Source organism: Musca autumnalis, unplaced genomic scaffold, assembly GCF_047663935.1.
Source record: "Musca autumnalis isolate F117 unplaced genomic scaffold, ASM4766393v1 scaffold_2, whole genome shotgun sequence".
NCBI lineage: Eukaryota > Metazoa > Arthropoda > Insecta > Diptera > Muscidae > Musca > Musca autumnalis.
Window position 1 is genome coordinate 134,215,199 of NW_027411755.1, and position 17,036 is coordinate 134,232,234.

A 17,036-nucleotide genomic window follows, 5' to 3' on the forward strand; every position below is an offset into this window, starting at 1 on the left:
CACTGCGATATGGAATGGATGAAGAGACATTTAAAAAGCAATTGACGTTCCAGAAATCAGCATGCGTCAGTTATCATTACTGGATAAGCAAAAGCACCCCTCAGGCAGTTTTGAATGTCATACTGTACATCTAACCCCTGGATACCCTAGTACAGTATCAAGCATCGCGATGTGCCTTGAGGTTTAGGGAGATCAAAAAACTCTGGCAATGTTCAGGGTTTGGACATGCTGATAGATAGCCAGTTAGAGCTGTGAAGAACTCAACATCAGACGCTCGTTAACGGCAGCATAATGACAATTGCAGCATTTTTTCAGGCAAAAGTCTTTGGCAGTGCTGAAAGCCTTATAACTACTAGGAGGAATGGCATACGTTACAGATAGGATAGCCTGGCTATCGCGGTTTACGTGGATATCCAGGCTGCTTTAAAGGCACGAATATCCAATAATATTAAATCAAAGGTTATTCGAAGCTGTCGGTCCATCTTAAAAACATGTAATATGTACGTGAAGATTTGTTGGGTACCACAGCACTGCAATATTGAGGAAAAAGTGGAAGTTGATGAACTGACAAATGGTCAATCCCCTCATCCCCTCCCCGTGTCAAGCCACCGCTTTAATTCTTCCTCAACAAACTAAGCTCTACGCAGGGAAACCCGTAAATATCTGGCAAGACAAGTAAGTGGAGAGGACAACAACATTGAGTATTGCACGCCATGTAAGGACGTGGAAGAGACCGAAACAATCGAGCAGCTTCTCTGCCCAGACCCTAGACTGTCATTCAATGGATATAGGCGGTTTGATGTGCATTAGATTGTAGGGTCGATTATGTAAAGCAACCCAACTCCAGTTGCGTTGCCGACAGCAAATTTAATAATAGAAATTACCATTTCCGCATTGAAGTTCGCACTTTTCTACAATTAAATTAATAGCTTAAAGTTCAAAAAAACACTGGGGCCTAATTCTCGCATACGTGATCGAGTTATTCCGATCGATATTTTCAGTATTTGGATTACGGCATCCGTTGTCGAATACACTTTCGAGTGGAATCTTGCGAGTTTTTGCCCGCCACACATCTGCTGTCGAAATGATTATTTTTGTGGCACAAAACGAACTTTAATGAAACATTTTGCGATAAAACTAATCAAAATCACTTACTAATGACTTTTTCCAATAAAATGAGTAAAAAAACTAGACAAAAAGGGACTGCTTCTTAAAAATTAAAAATATATTTGCCAATGCCAGAATGCGATTATTATATTTTTACAAAGTGGAATCTATTTCGGGTCACTATTACTTTTAATTTTTCACAATTTTCATGTTTTCATTTCATTTTACGAGAAACTTGCCGCACAAAAACTTGTTTGTTTGTAATATTTTGTGTTTACCATATTTTTCACCGTTCGATAACCGTATGTATCGATAACTTTTTAAAATAATTTCGATCGTACAAGGGAATCCAAAAATTTCGATCGTTCGTAATTTGTCTTCGAACAAAAACTCGCTCGATAACGGATGCGAGAATTAGGCCCTTGATATTGAACGATTTTGACAAAAATTGCTTCCGTTTCACTTAGTATGATTGTATGATTTTCTCTTCTGGCAACGCAACTACAGTTGAGTTGCTATCCATAATCGACCTCTGTATCTCACTCTCTCTCTCTCTCTCTCTCTCTTTTGTTTTTCCTCCGTAAACCCTACAGCCCTGTTAACCTACTGCAGGACCCTTAAATGGCTATGGAGACTAAGCAAGTTCAGCTAACTACCTTCTTTTCTTCCATCGCTCTGTTACATCAAATCTTCCTTTACCTCTTTCTTGTTTTTCTCCTCTCGTACTATCCCCTTTCTCTTTTCAGGATGAGCACAAAGGACCACTGGCGGCCAAAAATTAACGGCAGGTGCGCGTATAACCTAACCTACCATCCATGTAACAATAAAGGGAAGTCGATTTTAAAGCTCTTTAGTAATATAATTCGTTCAAAATAACATTCGTCGGGTGGTACCGTTATATATGTCCACAATTTTTGTATACTATTTTTTTGAGGATTTATTTATTACTTTCATATAATGCAATTTTAAGCCCAATGGCCGATATCAATTAAATTGCAAATTAGGATCCCCAAATATCAAATAACAACTTATTCGGTTATAAAATTTAGGTAAAAAATTGAAAATATCTAAAATTCAGCGGTACTGCTATATGGGGGCTATAACAGAACGAGAGGAACTATATCCAAAATTTTCAGTGGAGAAGTTGTTTGACCATCGGAAGCACCAGAAGATAAATCTTATTCGAGCAGAAAATTTAGCTAAAAACTTCATACTTGAATTCGGGTGCTACAGTTATATGGGGGCTTTATCATAATGTGAGTGGGTCTATGTTCACAATTTTTTATAGAGGAATGCCACTAGGAATGCAAAATTACATCAAAATTAAGTCGGAAACGTCGATAAATACCTCAAAAATTCCTGAAATCGGGCGTTACCGTCCAGAAAGTTTTGACCACTGGGAACACTACTTAATACCAAATTACATCCAACTTGAATTCGTGCGGTAACAATATGTGGGGCCTATTCCAAAATTAGTGACAAATTTTTGACCACTTCGAACGCTAAATGCCAAATTACATCCAATGTGTCCATAAAAACTTCAAAATACCTTAGATCGGTCGGTGCTACGATATGGGGCCTATACCAAAACGTGTGTTATCTTACCTCTGGAAACACTAAATTCCAAACTGCAACTAATTCGGAGGGTAAATCAATAATAGCTTAATACGTCGACGAGTCACTATGTATGGGGACTATAGCAAAACGACGTCCATTTTCAAAACCAAAAGTTCTGGGGACGTTCTTGTCCTCCTCCTTGGGTTCTGTTTAATGTCTTCAAAAATGCATGTTACACTATGCAACACTGAAAATGCAAACAACTTCTAGTGTGCATTTTTTGATAGTACATATTTAGACTACAAAAACCCTAGTAGGGTTTTGTCCTGTCAGATCCAGTCCGTATTTTATGGCCGCATCTAAACCGGGCTAAAATTACACTTTTTCCATTTATCAGCCCTTTATCTCAGAAACGATTAGGAATTTGGCCTTGCTGTCTTAGGCAGCACTGAACTAGTAGAACTTATCCTTTGAACAGACCATATAGGAAAAACTCCATCTAGGGCATCAAAATCTATAAAATATAGAAAATTTTACATAATTGCTGATATTCTGGTCAGTATCGGCTAAACTATTGGGAGTTGAACCAAGTAACCTTTTCCAAAAATCTTCCAAATAATGTTCTCAACAATTCTTTAGAACATTCTGAAACTCTAAAATGCTTACTTCATGTTGTTCCAGCGGTATTTTGCATCATATCTTTTACAACACCTATTTCAAACACAGTTCACACCAACAGTTTATTCTCGCATTTCGGATTTCACTACATTATTGACATTTTTATTGAATCGTCGTTGAAAAATGTACTGAAAACAACGGGATAGAGGCATCTTACAACAATGACATGTTCTGAAGAGTTGTGTATTACATTCCAGGGAATATTTTTCCGAAATAAAATATTCAGAATAAATTAACGGTTTTGGAGATACGGTGCGAAATGTATAAAAAATGTTGAATTTTTGCATATATTTTGAAATTTGAGGCAATAAATGTAGTTATTCGAGATTATTATTTCTCCAAATATTTTATTCTTGTCCTTATCTACTTCTTGTCTACAGAGGTTAGAAGAAGATTTCCATTGGTTTCAGAGATATAGCCCCGAATTTCTTTAAAAACGCAATATTTAACCATATTTAGATGGGGCCATAAAATCCGAGCTGGATCTGACACAACAAAACCCAACTAGGGTTTTTTTCGTTTGGGTCTGTACTTTCAAAAAATCCACAGTTCGAATTGTTTGCACAAGATCACCTTAAAAATGTTGCACAGTGTTATTGAAAAATATCAATTTTCGTCCAAGTTAAAAAAATAGAGTTGCATTGAAGACCAAACCATTGGAAGTATATTCTTAGTTTAGTTTCAGGACAAACTTTCTGTTTTAGCCATTTAAAGAACGAACCTTGTATTGGTGTTATAATATGTTATTGTCTGCAGTTATTCTAAACTCAAATTCTGTAGGAAATTTTAACAAGATAGATTTTCAGCCTTTTTTTATCAAGCTTATATATGAAGGAAATGTAGATAGCGCGGTTATCTACAAAAATATGGCCTTTACTTCTGGCTTTGACTTATGCCTAGGTGGAAATGGTCTATCAAGTAGACGGCAACTTCAATTTAAATTCTTCTTTGTAAATCTAAGAAGGGTACTTTTTCCTTTCATGTGATATATTAAACGTAATTTTAATAATGTGTTTTAATGATTTAAACCTTTGTCCCCACAAAAGTAAGCAGAAGTTAAAAAGACAAAAGTTCATGATTGTAAATCTAAATGTTCTCATAAAACCAAAAGTTTAAAATTATCTTCAGTTTTCATATGAAACATCAACAGTTTATTATTTTGTAAGACTTTTCTATCAAACTGTATCTTAAATAAAATTAATTTTTAGCTAGAGCTTCTCACTCTTCCAATTAAGTATTGAAAGCCTGTTGTTGTTTTGTTATTTTAGTATAGACAAATGAGGATATAGACAAATGAATGCTCTCACTGAATATATTCGAATTAAGTAATTTTCGAACGCCATCAAATAGGTATACATTTATAAAAAATATTCTGGTAGTATTTGGTAACAACTACCTCAATAGATAAGAATTGACATCAAAATATTGCAAAATTTAGAGTTTTTTCGGTTTGATTCGCTTTACCGCGCAAACATTAAGCATTTCTTCCCCTATACTCTCATTTGTCTATGATTTTTTGTATCAAATTTTAACTTATTTTTGATTAAATATACGTATATTTTTATAAATACAATACTCTTTTGCTATAGCACAAGTTTATTATCGTTTCATATTGTATATGTTGAGTAATCTAAAAAAAAGTTTGTAATTTTAAATATCATAATTATTGTGGTAAAAAAAATAACCTAAATACTAATGTGTGTTTTTTATTCTCTCGCACACGTCTTCTTCGTCTACTTCTTCTTTGTCTCTCGTTCTCTGGCATTTTTTTGTCTTGTTTCTTTATAACATTTAAAATAAAATAAATAAAGCTACATATATTTTTGTTGTTGTGAGAGGCGGCAATGTTTGTCTGAATTACTGTGGCGGAAAGGGGCGGGAAGGACACAATGTGTTTGGTGTGTATGATTATTGTATATAATATGATGCGGGAGGGCATTGTTGTATAAGCTCATATTTATATTGAGATCGTTTGTTTTGTAGGATCTGTATGGGTCATAACAAGGGCTCCAACCATTGCTATTAATGTACGATCCAGCCATGTAACAGGATTTGGATAAATAAGGCCGCCTTCATAGAAACCTAAATGTCCACCATGTGCCAATTCGATGTAGGCAGTTTTATAGTTTGAAGCTGAAAAAAGAAGAAAAGAATAATTGTAATAATAGAATTTACAACACATTTTTTATTTAACTGTTAACTAATACGGATTAAACTCAGTTGTATTGTTTTAAGTTTTAAAACAAGTTTTTTTAGTAGGAGTTAGGGTTTTTAATGAATTGAGTTTTGCAAAAGTCTTTTTCATTTTATCTCACATGGTTACATGGGGTTATTGACATATAAACTTGCTAAAAGGTTAAAATAATTCAATGGAACGTACACCTTAGTTGCAACTATAACATAGGCGAGGTTAATAATTATGTCGCCTCGTCAATTATACAAAATCTTTTATGATATTCAATAGACATATTTAATCCATAGACTGTTAATGTATGAAAAATAAATAAACAATTCTTTCTGTCAGACGAACAGTATGTTTTGGCAATAAAAACAATTGCTATGTTTCTTTACGTGCAAGAATCTTCAAGTTTTACTCGAAATGCGTTCCCTAAAGAGCATACAATTGATATTAGAACAATAAACAACTTTTACTATTTTTTACCTTTTAAAAAAGTAAAGGAACAGACCAAATGTTGGGTAGTAACACACTTTCCAACAATCGCCAAGTGACAGTTTAAGAAAGTTTAAAATAATGTTAAAATAAAAAAAAAAAAACGAATTTGTCTCGCAGTCGGTAGGATTCGAACCTACGCTCCCAGAGGGAATCTGATTTCTAGTCAGACGCCTTAACCGCTCGGCCACGACTGCATGTTGGCGGACTGTACCAAATACACGTCATCACAGCAAAACTACAGTAACAGTACTGTTTTAGAGTTGAATAAACACAAATAACATTGCATACTTTTAGGTGATAAAGAATATCAAAAATATTCATACCATTCAGTTCGGTAATGAAATGAGTACCATCAGAGAGTTGTGGAATGTTTAAAAATATATTTTTTTTAATTAAGGGGTTACCCCTACTTGTCACTTAAAAAAATGGGGAAATTTTTATTAGCTTATTTTGAAGTATAGGTATTATAGAGTATACCACAAAAAGTAGATCGGAGCAAAATTGGCTGAGATATGACTGTTCAAATTGAAGAATCCGTTGCGTTTTGTGTGTAGAGGCTCAACTTAAAACGCGTTTTTTTCGAAACCCCTTTTTTTGTAAAAGCGTTTTGTGGTGCCAACGATTGCTCGAAAACGAATTGACCGATCTTCATATGGTTTGGTGAGCTTATTATATACATAAAAAGTTTGTCTTTAAGCGAAACAGATTTTTTTTAATATTTGCCCGATTTTTGGACAAAAAAAAAAGGTCAATTTTTTTCGCTAAAATCGAAATTTTGACTTTGACAGCTCATAATTTTGTTTAAAATCGATTTTTTAAAATTCTGTTTCGCTTAAAGGCAAGATTATTAGGTTCTTAAAACGCCCACAAAAATATACGAAGGCCACCCGTTTTCGAATTATGGTTACACCGCAAAACGCTTTTACAAAAAAGGGTTTGGCAGGTAGCCATTTGCCACAAAACTATGCAACATTTTTCAACAACAAAAATTCCAGAAGTTGTTTAAGATGTGTTCTTTCAGGAGGAAAAAACATCGACCTAAAAATATTTGTAGTTTCTTTCAAAAAAAAAAAAAAATCATGAAAAATGTTTTTTTTTTTGGTCTGCACAACTAGGGGTAACCCTTTAATTCAGTACTCCTCCACCACCATAAAAATGAATTTTAATTCTCAAGGCTTAAAGGTGAGGGCTTTTACTGCATAAAAGATAAACATTTTGGGTTTGTTATTGGATGAGTAAATAGTAATTTTTCATTTGTTTGATTTTGCCAATAAATGGTTCACAATATTTAACAAATGTTTTATAAATATGAAAATGTGCGCTTGAATGAATCATAACAACAACGACGAAATCAACGAATCCTATCCATATGAGTAAACCTAACTTGAAGTAGAAAAATAGGAGTTTAGATTGGACGGCTTACAGGAGGAGCCTCGAATCGGAAAAGACGGGACGGGACAACAACACCTAATGATACAAATTACGAATTATACCAGCCATAAAGTACGAATGAGGATCGTACTGAGAGTTTCGAGTCAGTCGTAGCCATCGAGTCCCAAACTAAGGACAATTCGAATAAAAGCAAAATTCTTCATCGTTAGTCTTATCTGAGCCCATGTCCCAATGAAAGTCAAAGATAAGCAGACAACGGTAGATTTTTTGAGCGGCTACAAAGAACATGTTGTTTCAAATCGTCTAAGAGGAATAGACAATAAAATGTCACTACGAATTTTAAATGAAAAATTGGAAAGACCTTCGCAAAATGTTGCCTCCACAATGAAATATCCGACAATGGAATGAGGCTGATAGGTTCGCAGTCAATTGTACTCTACTTTCATGTACGAACTGACACAACACGAAAACTGGACATCAGAAAACTGAAAACGTTACTCCAACGGATAATAATTTAGCGAAATTGCGAAGTATTGGAAAATCCATGGATACAGCCGCAAAATCCGTATTGGGGAACCAAAGGCCTCCATCACAGCACTCATGAACAAAAACACGAATCTATCTAGCAAATACAGTCTGGTGTTAGGGGAATTCAATACCCATCATGAGTTTTGCCAATGGCCAGAGCGCCGGTGCTATCCGAGTAAATTGATAGCTCCGCATTTTGGACGGTGAACGATGACGCTCCAACCAGTATAAGAGGAGATTGCCACATCTCGTCAGATATCACCATTGTGACACCCGGTCTGATAAATGACGTTCCTTGGAAACCCGTCATTTCCTTTGACTCAGACCATCTTCCGATCATCGTCTCCGTTAACAGACCAATTCACTTCATAACCTCTGTCCGCCATGTTTTTGAACCATTGGAAAAGGGTTCAAATAATTTACCAATCACCGCTTCCGAGAGCTGGAATTCTCTCATATTCTCGTGTAGCTGAGACACATACCTGCTGGTCGAATACCCAAAATCAGACCAAATTTGCCAGCATAGGAGAATAGCATATGAGCGTGATGAACTTCGTCGTGCGAAAGTTGAAGGCCGAAGAATTGAAATTAACAGGCTAGTAGGCGAGCAAAAGATGAAAAAGTGGCTGGCTAGACCCCCTGAATCAATGTAACATTGGTACATGATTAAGTAAATTTTGGGCAACGATTAAATCACTCTCGAATACGGCCAAGAAGGATGATAGAACGGCTGTTACATTCAACGGCGTGACAGTGATAGATAGAGCACCCCAAGAGTGATAAGGCGAATAAGAGTGTGTAACGCTGTAAAGAGCCCTCTCAGCGATGGAGGTACCAACACAAAATACGATGTTACATCCAAAGCGTTAGGCCCACACTCACACTCAGTGGTAATAATTAAGCAACTGGATGAACCCGGAGTATTTTACCAGTGTCCTCAATCTGGAAAATTTGCAAGGCGGTCTCGCTACTGAAGTCAGGCAAGAATTCCGAGACTAATCGTAATCGTACTGGCGGAGTCCACTTTTTCGCCAATAACAAGAGTCTTTGCTTTGCAATACCCTTCACCATGATGAGAAACAGTTTCCCATTTGCCAAAAATCATCATGGATTCCGGAAAATGCACAGCATTACGGGTCATATCCACACATATCAGTCGTGGACTGAACCAACCGACTGCAACCGAACAGTTATGGTGGCTCTTGACCTATCGAAAGCTTTCGATACCATCAACCATGACAAGCCGTTCGAGGATATGGAGAAGACTTCCCTCCAGTGTTTGAAACGTTGGATTATCAACTATATGTGTGGACGCTAGTCACTTGGATACGGAAAAAATGAAAAACCCGTAGATTGAAACAGGCAGTTCCCCAAGACGGGATGATATCTTCGGAACTGTTAAACCTCTAGCTTTCGGAATAGAAGCAGATGTTTGCGGATCTTTGATTGTACGGTCTTGGCGTCGGGTCCTATTGTCGATGACATATGAGATAGGTTAAATATCCGACTTAGTATAGTTCTTCTACCAGAGGGATATGAAAATAACCGCCTCTACATTTACTGCTACACTGTTCACCACATAGACGGCGGTAATGAGGCTACCCTTGAACATATTGATCGATGGTGCCCTGATTCCGGCCACTAACATCCCCAAGATATTGGGTGTAACGTTTAACAGCCATAGCTATTTGCGACAAGATCAGAGGTAGGAATAAGGTTCTCAATTCGCTGGCCGGCAGCAGTTGGGATCCTGACAAAGGAACCTCATTGATCCTTACGAAGCAATATGTCGGTCTGTAGTAAGCTATGCAACGCCAATATTGTATGCAAGAATTAACGCTACGCTGTGGAAGAATATTCCTGTCTGATTCTTTATGGATGAAACCAGTCCAAGTTGAATCTGAACACAGAGGAACCAGAGCCAGATAACTTAAAAATATATAAGAATGCATATATTTGATTTGCTGCAACAACAACCATCGTAACATCAGAAGATAGATCATGACACTTCAGAAGGTACGCTGTTGAATAGAAGAGGCATCGGAACTGCCTCTGACGGAATTTCTAATGGAATTTAATAATTTATACGGCTCCGTGAAGGCACTAAAACGTCGCCCTGAGGAGTATAACAGAGGGCCTTTTTCATTAGAAGGCAAAGATCTAACTGGTACAAAAAGCTTGACTTCCGAAATGTCAGTTGCTTTCCAATTTTTAGATTCGTTAAAATATTTCAGCTACACACTCGTGCATTGTTACTACTCAGAATGCACCAGAAATAAGATTGATGTATGTTTGCAAATACGACGTTTTCCAACACATAGCTTCGAAGTTGTTAAGTATTACGGCGTTTTGAAACACAACACTTGATACATTTTCAAAGCAACTGACGTTTTGAAAGGCAGCCATACTCAACAGAAATATTGTCGATGCTGTTGCAACAATTAGTAACCTTTCAGTGTTTCACAAGAACTTTTTTCTTAAATCCATTGAATTAATTTTTTTTCAATAACTTACCAGCATATTCTCTAATGGGCACCAAAAGTTCTTCAGGTACTAAGGGATCATCTTTGGCGTTAATAAAAATCATTGGTTTTTCAATATTATCTAAATAATTTAATGATGAACTCCATTTGTATAATTCCTGAGTTGATGGGAAATTAAAAACACGTCTTGTATAAGCCTCATCTAATTCGGGTAGTGTTGCAGCGGCAATTATGTCACGTTCAACTAAGTTATGACGTTGTCGGCATTCCTCCGACAACAATGCATGGCGATGTTTTAGAATTATATTTTTCATATTTTCGGTCATGACATACAGATAGAAACGGCGGAAATTTTGCCAATTTAATAGCCATTTGGTGCCTCTGCAAAGAAAAACGAAACGCGTAATTAGAAAGGTTAAAAAAATTATAGAATGTCGGGAAACTTTCATTAAACACACAAGCCAGTGGAAACATCTTCCAAGAAATTATATGAATACATTTAAATATTCAAGTGATTTCATTGGGATACCATCAAAATGATCCCTCTTAATATACAATTTAGGTATACAGTAATTTAAGTGGAATTTAATTATGATGTTTCTTGTGGTTTAAGTATTTAATTGGCAAAAAAAAGGTTCATAATGTATACTTACTCAACAGCATTATAGCCTTGACAGATGGAAATACCACCCACAACATTTGAAGGCTTAACCCTTTGCTTCTCTCCCATATATTTTGTAACCAAATTGCCACCAAGACTAAAGCCACAGGCAACTATGTGTGAATTCGAATATTTTTGTGATAGTTTTTCAACCATTGTGGCAAAGTCATCGGTATGTCCTAGAATAAAAAACAAAAACAAGAAAAAACACATGTTAACTTTACACCAAACAAATAGGGGTAAACTGTTATTGCGGAAAGCACCTTTTTCATATCAGACAGTTAAACATGATTGAAACGAATTTCAAGTGGATATTTTATACTAATTTTACTCTCCACTTGGCGGTGGTAGTTAGTTAATCATATTTCACTGCTGCTTATTGATTTTCTAACTTACCGTATGTGAATATTCTACTTGATGTAACCTGTACACTACTCAAGGCCCCTATATGGTTAAGAACTGCACACCGGTATCCATGACATTGGGCATAATGGACAAATGTGCGTATATAAACACTCTCTGAGGTATTACCAATGCCAGGACAAATAGCAACTGTGATGTCATCTACAAATACAGAATAAAATGAAATAAAGAAGAAAAGAAAATAAATTATTTTATTCGAGGTTTAATGATTTTTATATGTAAATAAAGAAAATTTGCATAACATTGAGGTTGCGGTTTAAGTTGATAGAGTTATATTGAACAATTGCAAATATAAGTCTTTCTAAACTCGTTAAATAAATGTGAATGTCCAATGAGTGTCGCAAACTAATTAAGTGTACTGAATATCTCATAGTACATTTTTGAGACGAGTGACATATATCAGGTGGTGATCTCCTACCTGAATAGATATTCCCTAACACCGGGGTGTTAAGCGACAACGTGCCAATCGGTGTTGCAGATTTGCAATTAGGGTACCAACTCCCAAGTCCTAATCATGGAGGGCTATACCATGACCGTCCTCAGATTTGCCACTTACAAAATTATCTATGAATGAAATTAAATACAAAAACATCCCAGAACAAACTAAAGCACCCTCGATGAAGACCACTGTGACTACGGACAATGCCGCAACTGCTGCAAAAGAAACAAATCTGAGCGAGGACGATATGAGTGAATCAAATCAGACGCAGAGCAGATAATTTCTCGATCTTCTTAGGGAAATGTGTGTCTCGGTCTAAGTAGGGAAAGTTCTCCTGGGAGGACGGTGAGATGGGCACTACGGTCATCCCATCTCAATCAAACAGAGAGGTGTCCTCCTTTATTGCTCTAGAGAACACAAACCCAGGTGATGAGGAGCATCCCCCTCAGCGGATGGAACGTCGGTCGGTGCCGACATATCCCCAATCACCAAGAGTAGTATGGCCCGGGAAATAAAGCACAAATACGTCTATAGAAGAGCTGTAAATTATTTTAATTTATTTCACATAAGGGTAACCAAGTTGTGAATAAATACCTAGGAGAAATCTCACAGGCGAAATTCCGGCAGATAAGGTTGAAGCTTTGCTTCGTGAGGCAAAAAGGAAGTCTTTTACGTCGAGAACCGTTCGCTACATATCGAACGTATTCCACTTCCTGGCCCGGAGGTAGTCACTGTTTCAAAAACTGCGTTAACTACACCGGAACCAGTTAAGTGCGGAAAACCGTTGGACTCAAGCCGTCCCTTGCGGCAGGGCCGGGCAACTTCACTCCATCGTCCCCAACGACACGGTCAGACTCAAATAAGGTGGTTCCCGCTCGGAAGTCGGAAACCCCGAATGATGGTGTTGCGTCAGATACGACAACCATTTCACAAAAGGCATGTGTGAAGAGAGTGAGGTCTTCCGAGGATCCACACCAGGGAGATCAACATGGGAAGGCCTGCAAAGGCAGCCCTGGACAAAAACCCCCAAAAGCTTCTGTTGAGAAGCCACCTGAACCACCTTGTTGTTGTTGTAACAGTGTTTATTAATATGTTTGTATGTTCGTTCTTCTGTTCAATCTGGCTCTGGGTCTATTTCCAGTTCCAGTGGCTGCTTCGATGGGATGTAACCACAGATCCACTGTTCTTGGTGACCTTTTCTTAGCAATCATTGATAAGTCTGATCCTGATGACAGGATCATTGGTTGCTGGTAGAAAGTCGTCTAAGAAATGTCATAACAATCGAGCACCTTCTATCTGTCGGTGTCCCAGACTGATTGACGCTGGCTGAAATTCTGGCGCAGAAGGCCGCAACATAACTTATATTGAAGCAATCCTGGAGATGGCTCAGGCCGGAGCCGTCTCAAAAATGACAATTATAACAATCTGGCACAAGGGATCGATTCTTGGCACGGTATTCTTTTCTATACCGACACGGACAAAATAAACTCGGTGGATGCGTGTCAAGACATGGGCTCTAATGACGAACAAATAAACGAAACGTGGATAAAAATAAATTAGAGAAGGCATTTGGGAATATACTATATAAATTAATTATTATATACATATATATTATATTCCCAAATTATATTAATATAAGTATATATACGAACATATAATTGTCCTACGAGTCCATTCGATGCATTGAATCAGCGGCCGTGGGATTAAGACAGTTTGATAGTAGTTTGTGTTTAAGCACCATTCACCATAGATTGAGGGTGATATCATTTCAATTCAAGGTCGGTGTTCTGGTAGTATCAATTTTAGAGTATTTGTCTCTAAAATGCAAATACGAATTTTGAGTCGACTACTTTGGCACAAATAATTTTTTATACATATGTATGTATGTATTTTTAAATATTCTCAGGTTTAACATTAGTACTGTGTAATATATTATTGGCCTTTAAGGCTTCCATATTACTGAATAAAGAAATTGAATTGAAATTGAAAATTACATAGTGAACATCCATACAGTGCTGGAAGGAAGAGCTTGTACTTCATTAAAACTTTTGTGTGCAACATTTGTACTTTGTAAAATATTAACAAAAACAATTTTCTAAGGTTTCACATCCAACCATATCTCTTTCCCACATAGCGCGGTATGTGTGTACATATGTTGTACAAAACACAGTAGAAAGCATTAAATTTACATACATATATTTGTAGGCTTTAAAAAGTACTCGGGAATATTTTACGCATGTTTGGCCTATTCAATATCTTTATGGGAATTGTTTCACATTGTTTTTTTGTTTCGGAGTTCTTTTTTCACTTACCTTCAAATTCTTTTAATGGTTGATACAAGTCGTATGTCAACGTTGAACCATCCTCCAGGGATAGGTAAACACGTTCACCCAAAGGCCATGGACACTTGACACGTCCTACTATGCTGTGTAGAACAGTTTGTACATGACCGCTAAAACCCCACAGCCGTGTAGGAACATAACTGAAAATATAAAATGAATGGGAATAGAAACAATTGTTAAATAAGTACATAATTTTGCGGAGGGTATATTAAAGTTGGATACATTTTTAATAAGAGCATAGAATACTTTATAACCAAAAAGTACATACATATATTTAATAAATGCTTAATAAAGTCACGTAACATACTTAGTGAAAGAAGTGGTCGTCATTGTCCTATATTTGAATATTTTATATTAACTTAAAAAGCGATATTTATTCTATGTACTAAATCTTCAATATGCTAACATTTCTTTAATTCCATTCTCCTACTCATTTCGTCTGCACTCAAAATCGTGGGTTGTAAAGCCTCCCATTGTATTTCACGTAAAACAATTACCTTTCATTAACAGCCCACTCAAAACCATCAACAAGTTGTATTTTGTTGTAAAATTCACACAAAATAAATTTTTAACAATTTTTTTAATTCTTACATAATTATAATTGTTGGTTGACACAGAACACAACAAACATTTGTTATTTAAATATTTAATGTGAAATGTGGTAGATGGGAAGATGAAGATGAAGCAGCAACAAAAAAAAAACGCTTTAGAACAATGCATGCAAATACAGTGTACCTTAATTGCTTTTTATAAAAGAGAACACACACGCAATCGTCATAAAAGACCTTGTATATTAAACATTGGCGCTACTCTGGTCATTGGACTAATCCACGGCGTAGGCGTAGGTCAATTTAGTAATGGAGTTATTGAAAATTACAGGTGACAATTTCAAGCGTATCACACAAATCAATCAATATTTGCTCATGTGTCATGTTCAACAAATGTGTAATGTGATGAAGTAAAACCACTTATTAGACCAATTGTGGACATTCATTAATTAGAATGGACTCTATCTGACAACAAAGCCCCAATGTTACATTGTAACACACTCTCACACAATCTATGCACACTCAGTTTCTACCATTGTCGATGTTCGCTTGTAACAGTTTTTTATAGCCACGGGTTGCATTTAAAATTACTACAATTATAAGGGCTAATTGCAAACAAAAGGTTGCACGCTGTAAAAGTCATTACACTTGTAACTGATTATTTCTTAACAAATGTTGAAATATTCCATAATCTATGCTGTCCTCCCAAAAGTCGTAAACATAAATAAAAAGTAGTAACACACCACCGATAAAAATATATTTCTATATCCTATGACGGCCGGTTATATGCGTCGAATTGACTCGAGGCTAAATTAGGCTAGGTTTAAGGATGCGCTGCAATCTAGAAGTATAGCTTACTTCTTCACTCAGAGAACGTTGGACCACTGTATTAATCCTGAGTAGCTTAAGGGTGGCAATGATAATATAAAGATGATGGTGTGGTAAAAAGTTTATGCGGTTGGTGAAGTAAACACGAAGATGGGATAAAGCTGATTATCCGTGTTTAAAACGTGGGTAATATATCTCATATATGAATGTGCGGGCACCATTCGTTCGTGGAATTCAGAAATAAGAAGTCTAAGATCCGTAGTGTGAACCAAGAAGTTCCCCAAGATCCACCACCACCTTTCTGAAATTCCACACCCTCCAGACGACATACAGGTCATTATATATGATCTTGGCGTCGTCCTACCTATCGTCGATAACACATGTGATAGGTTAAATGTCCACATAGCAGACTTAGTGCAGTCCTTCTATCTGAGCAATATACGGCCACACTGTTCACCACCTGGAAGGCTGAATAAAATGAGGCTCCTCCTGAACATTTTGGTCACATTCATACCCAAAGATATTGGCCGACAGCAATTGGAATGCAGACAAACAAACCTTGTTGAAATAGGCCGGTGTTAAGTTATGCGGCGCCAGTGTGGTATGCAAATGTTAGCGCAATACAGTGGAAAAATATTTAAACCTTTCCGAATGCCGCACTGAGGACTGCAACAGGGTGGCTTCTCATGACACCAGTGGATCACCTTCATGAGGAGACGAAGATTTTACCGAGAAGAGAGAGAGCAAGAGATATAAATGTACATGCGAGAACCTATAGATCAACGAGCCGATCAGGTAGGCCTGAATATCATTCACTGTGATGCAACTGTGTAGGTGGTAGAAAGGCACAATGTGAATGACATATTCTGAGACCATCCTTGTCCATCGCAACACAAGAACACCAGCTGCCAAGGCCCGAATTGATGAAACGAAACCCAATATGCATGTGGGTTGGGACTGCTGGAGACGCTGGATTTGTTTAACTGCCTAGCCTAAACCCACTCACCTGTAGTCTGGTTCTTTATGGACGCAGCCAGTCCATTTACAGCATTTTTGAACCTGAACACAGAGGAACCACATAACTGAAGAGAGAACCACAGGTTGAAGAGAGAACCTCTACATCAACGAGCCTTTCAGGCAGACTTTAATAGCATTCACACTGATGCAGTAACGCAGCAGCCAGTGTACCTTTGCACTGGCCTCCGATACCACCATCCGGTAATCGAAGACCACCATCTATCCATCGCAGTAGAAGTACGCCACCTGTTAAGGCAAACGCAAGGCTGCACTTGTTTTACTGCCCAGCTAAACCCACTCACCTGTCCCCTGATTCTTTATGGACGCAGCTAGTCTAGGTTGCATAAGTTATATCTCCG

General features: G+C 37.1%; 1 protein-coding gene and 1 non-coding gene across 21 annotated transcripts in view; both read right to left on the bottom strand.

The window, feature by feature from the left end:
- Positions 1-2,844: 2,844 nt before the first annotated feature.
- The window catches only part of Hydr2 (abhydrolase domain-containing protein 2), a 60,371-nt gene continuing 46,179 nt past the window's right edge, over positions 2,845-17,036 (bottom strand). For all 20 annotated transcript variants that reach the window (XM_073969407.1, XM_073969410.1, XM_073969402.1 and 17 more), the window contains 5 exons: positions 14,255-14,424; positions 11,477-11,644; positions 11,073-11,259; positions 10,451-10,800; positions 2,845-5,475 (listed from right to left, as the gene is read on the bottom strand). In XM_073969407.1, coding sequence (XP_073825508.1) covers positions 5,300-5,475; positions 10,451-10,800; positions 11,073-11,259; positions 11,477-11,644; positions 14,255-14,424 — 1,051 coding nt within the window. In that variant the 3' untranslated portion in view covers positions 2,845-5,299. The remainder of the gene's footprint in view (positions 5,476-10,450; positions 10,801-11,072; positions 11,260-11,476; positions 11,645-14,254; positions 14,425-17,036) is intronic.
- TRNAS-AGA (transfer RNA serine (anticodon AGA)) lies at positions 6,129-6,210 on the bottom strand. The gene has a single exon. It is a non-coding gene; the product is annotated as a tRNA-Ser (tRNA).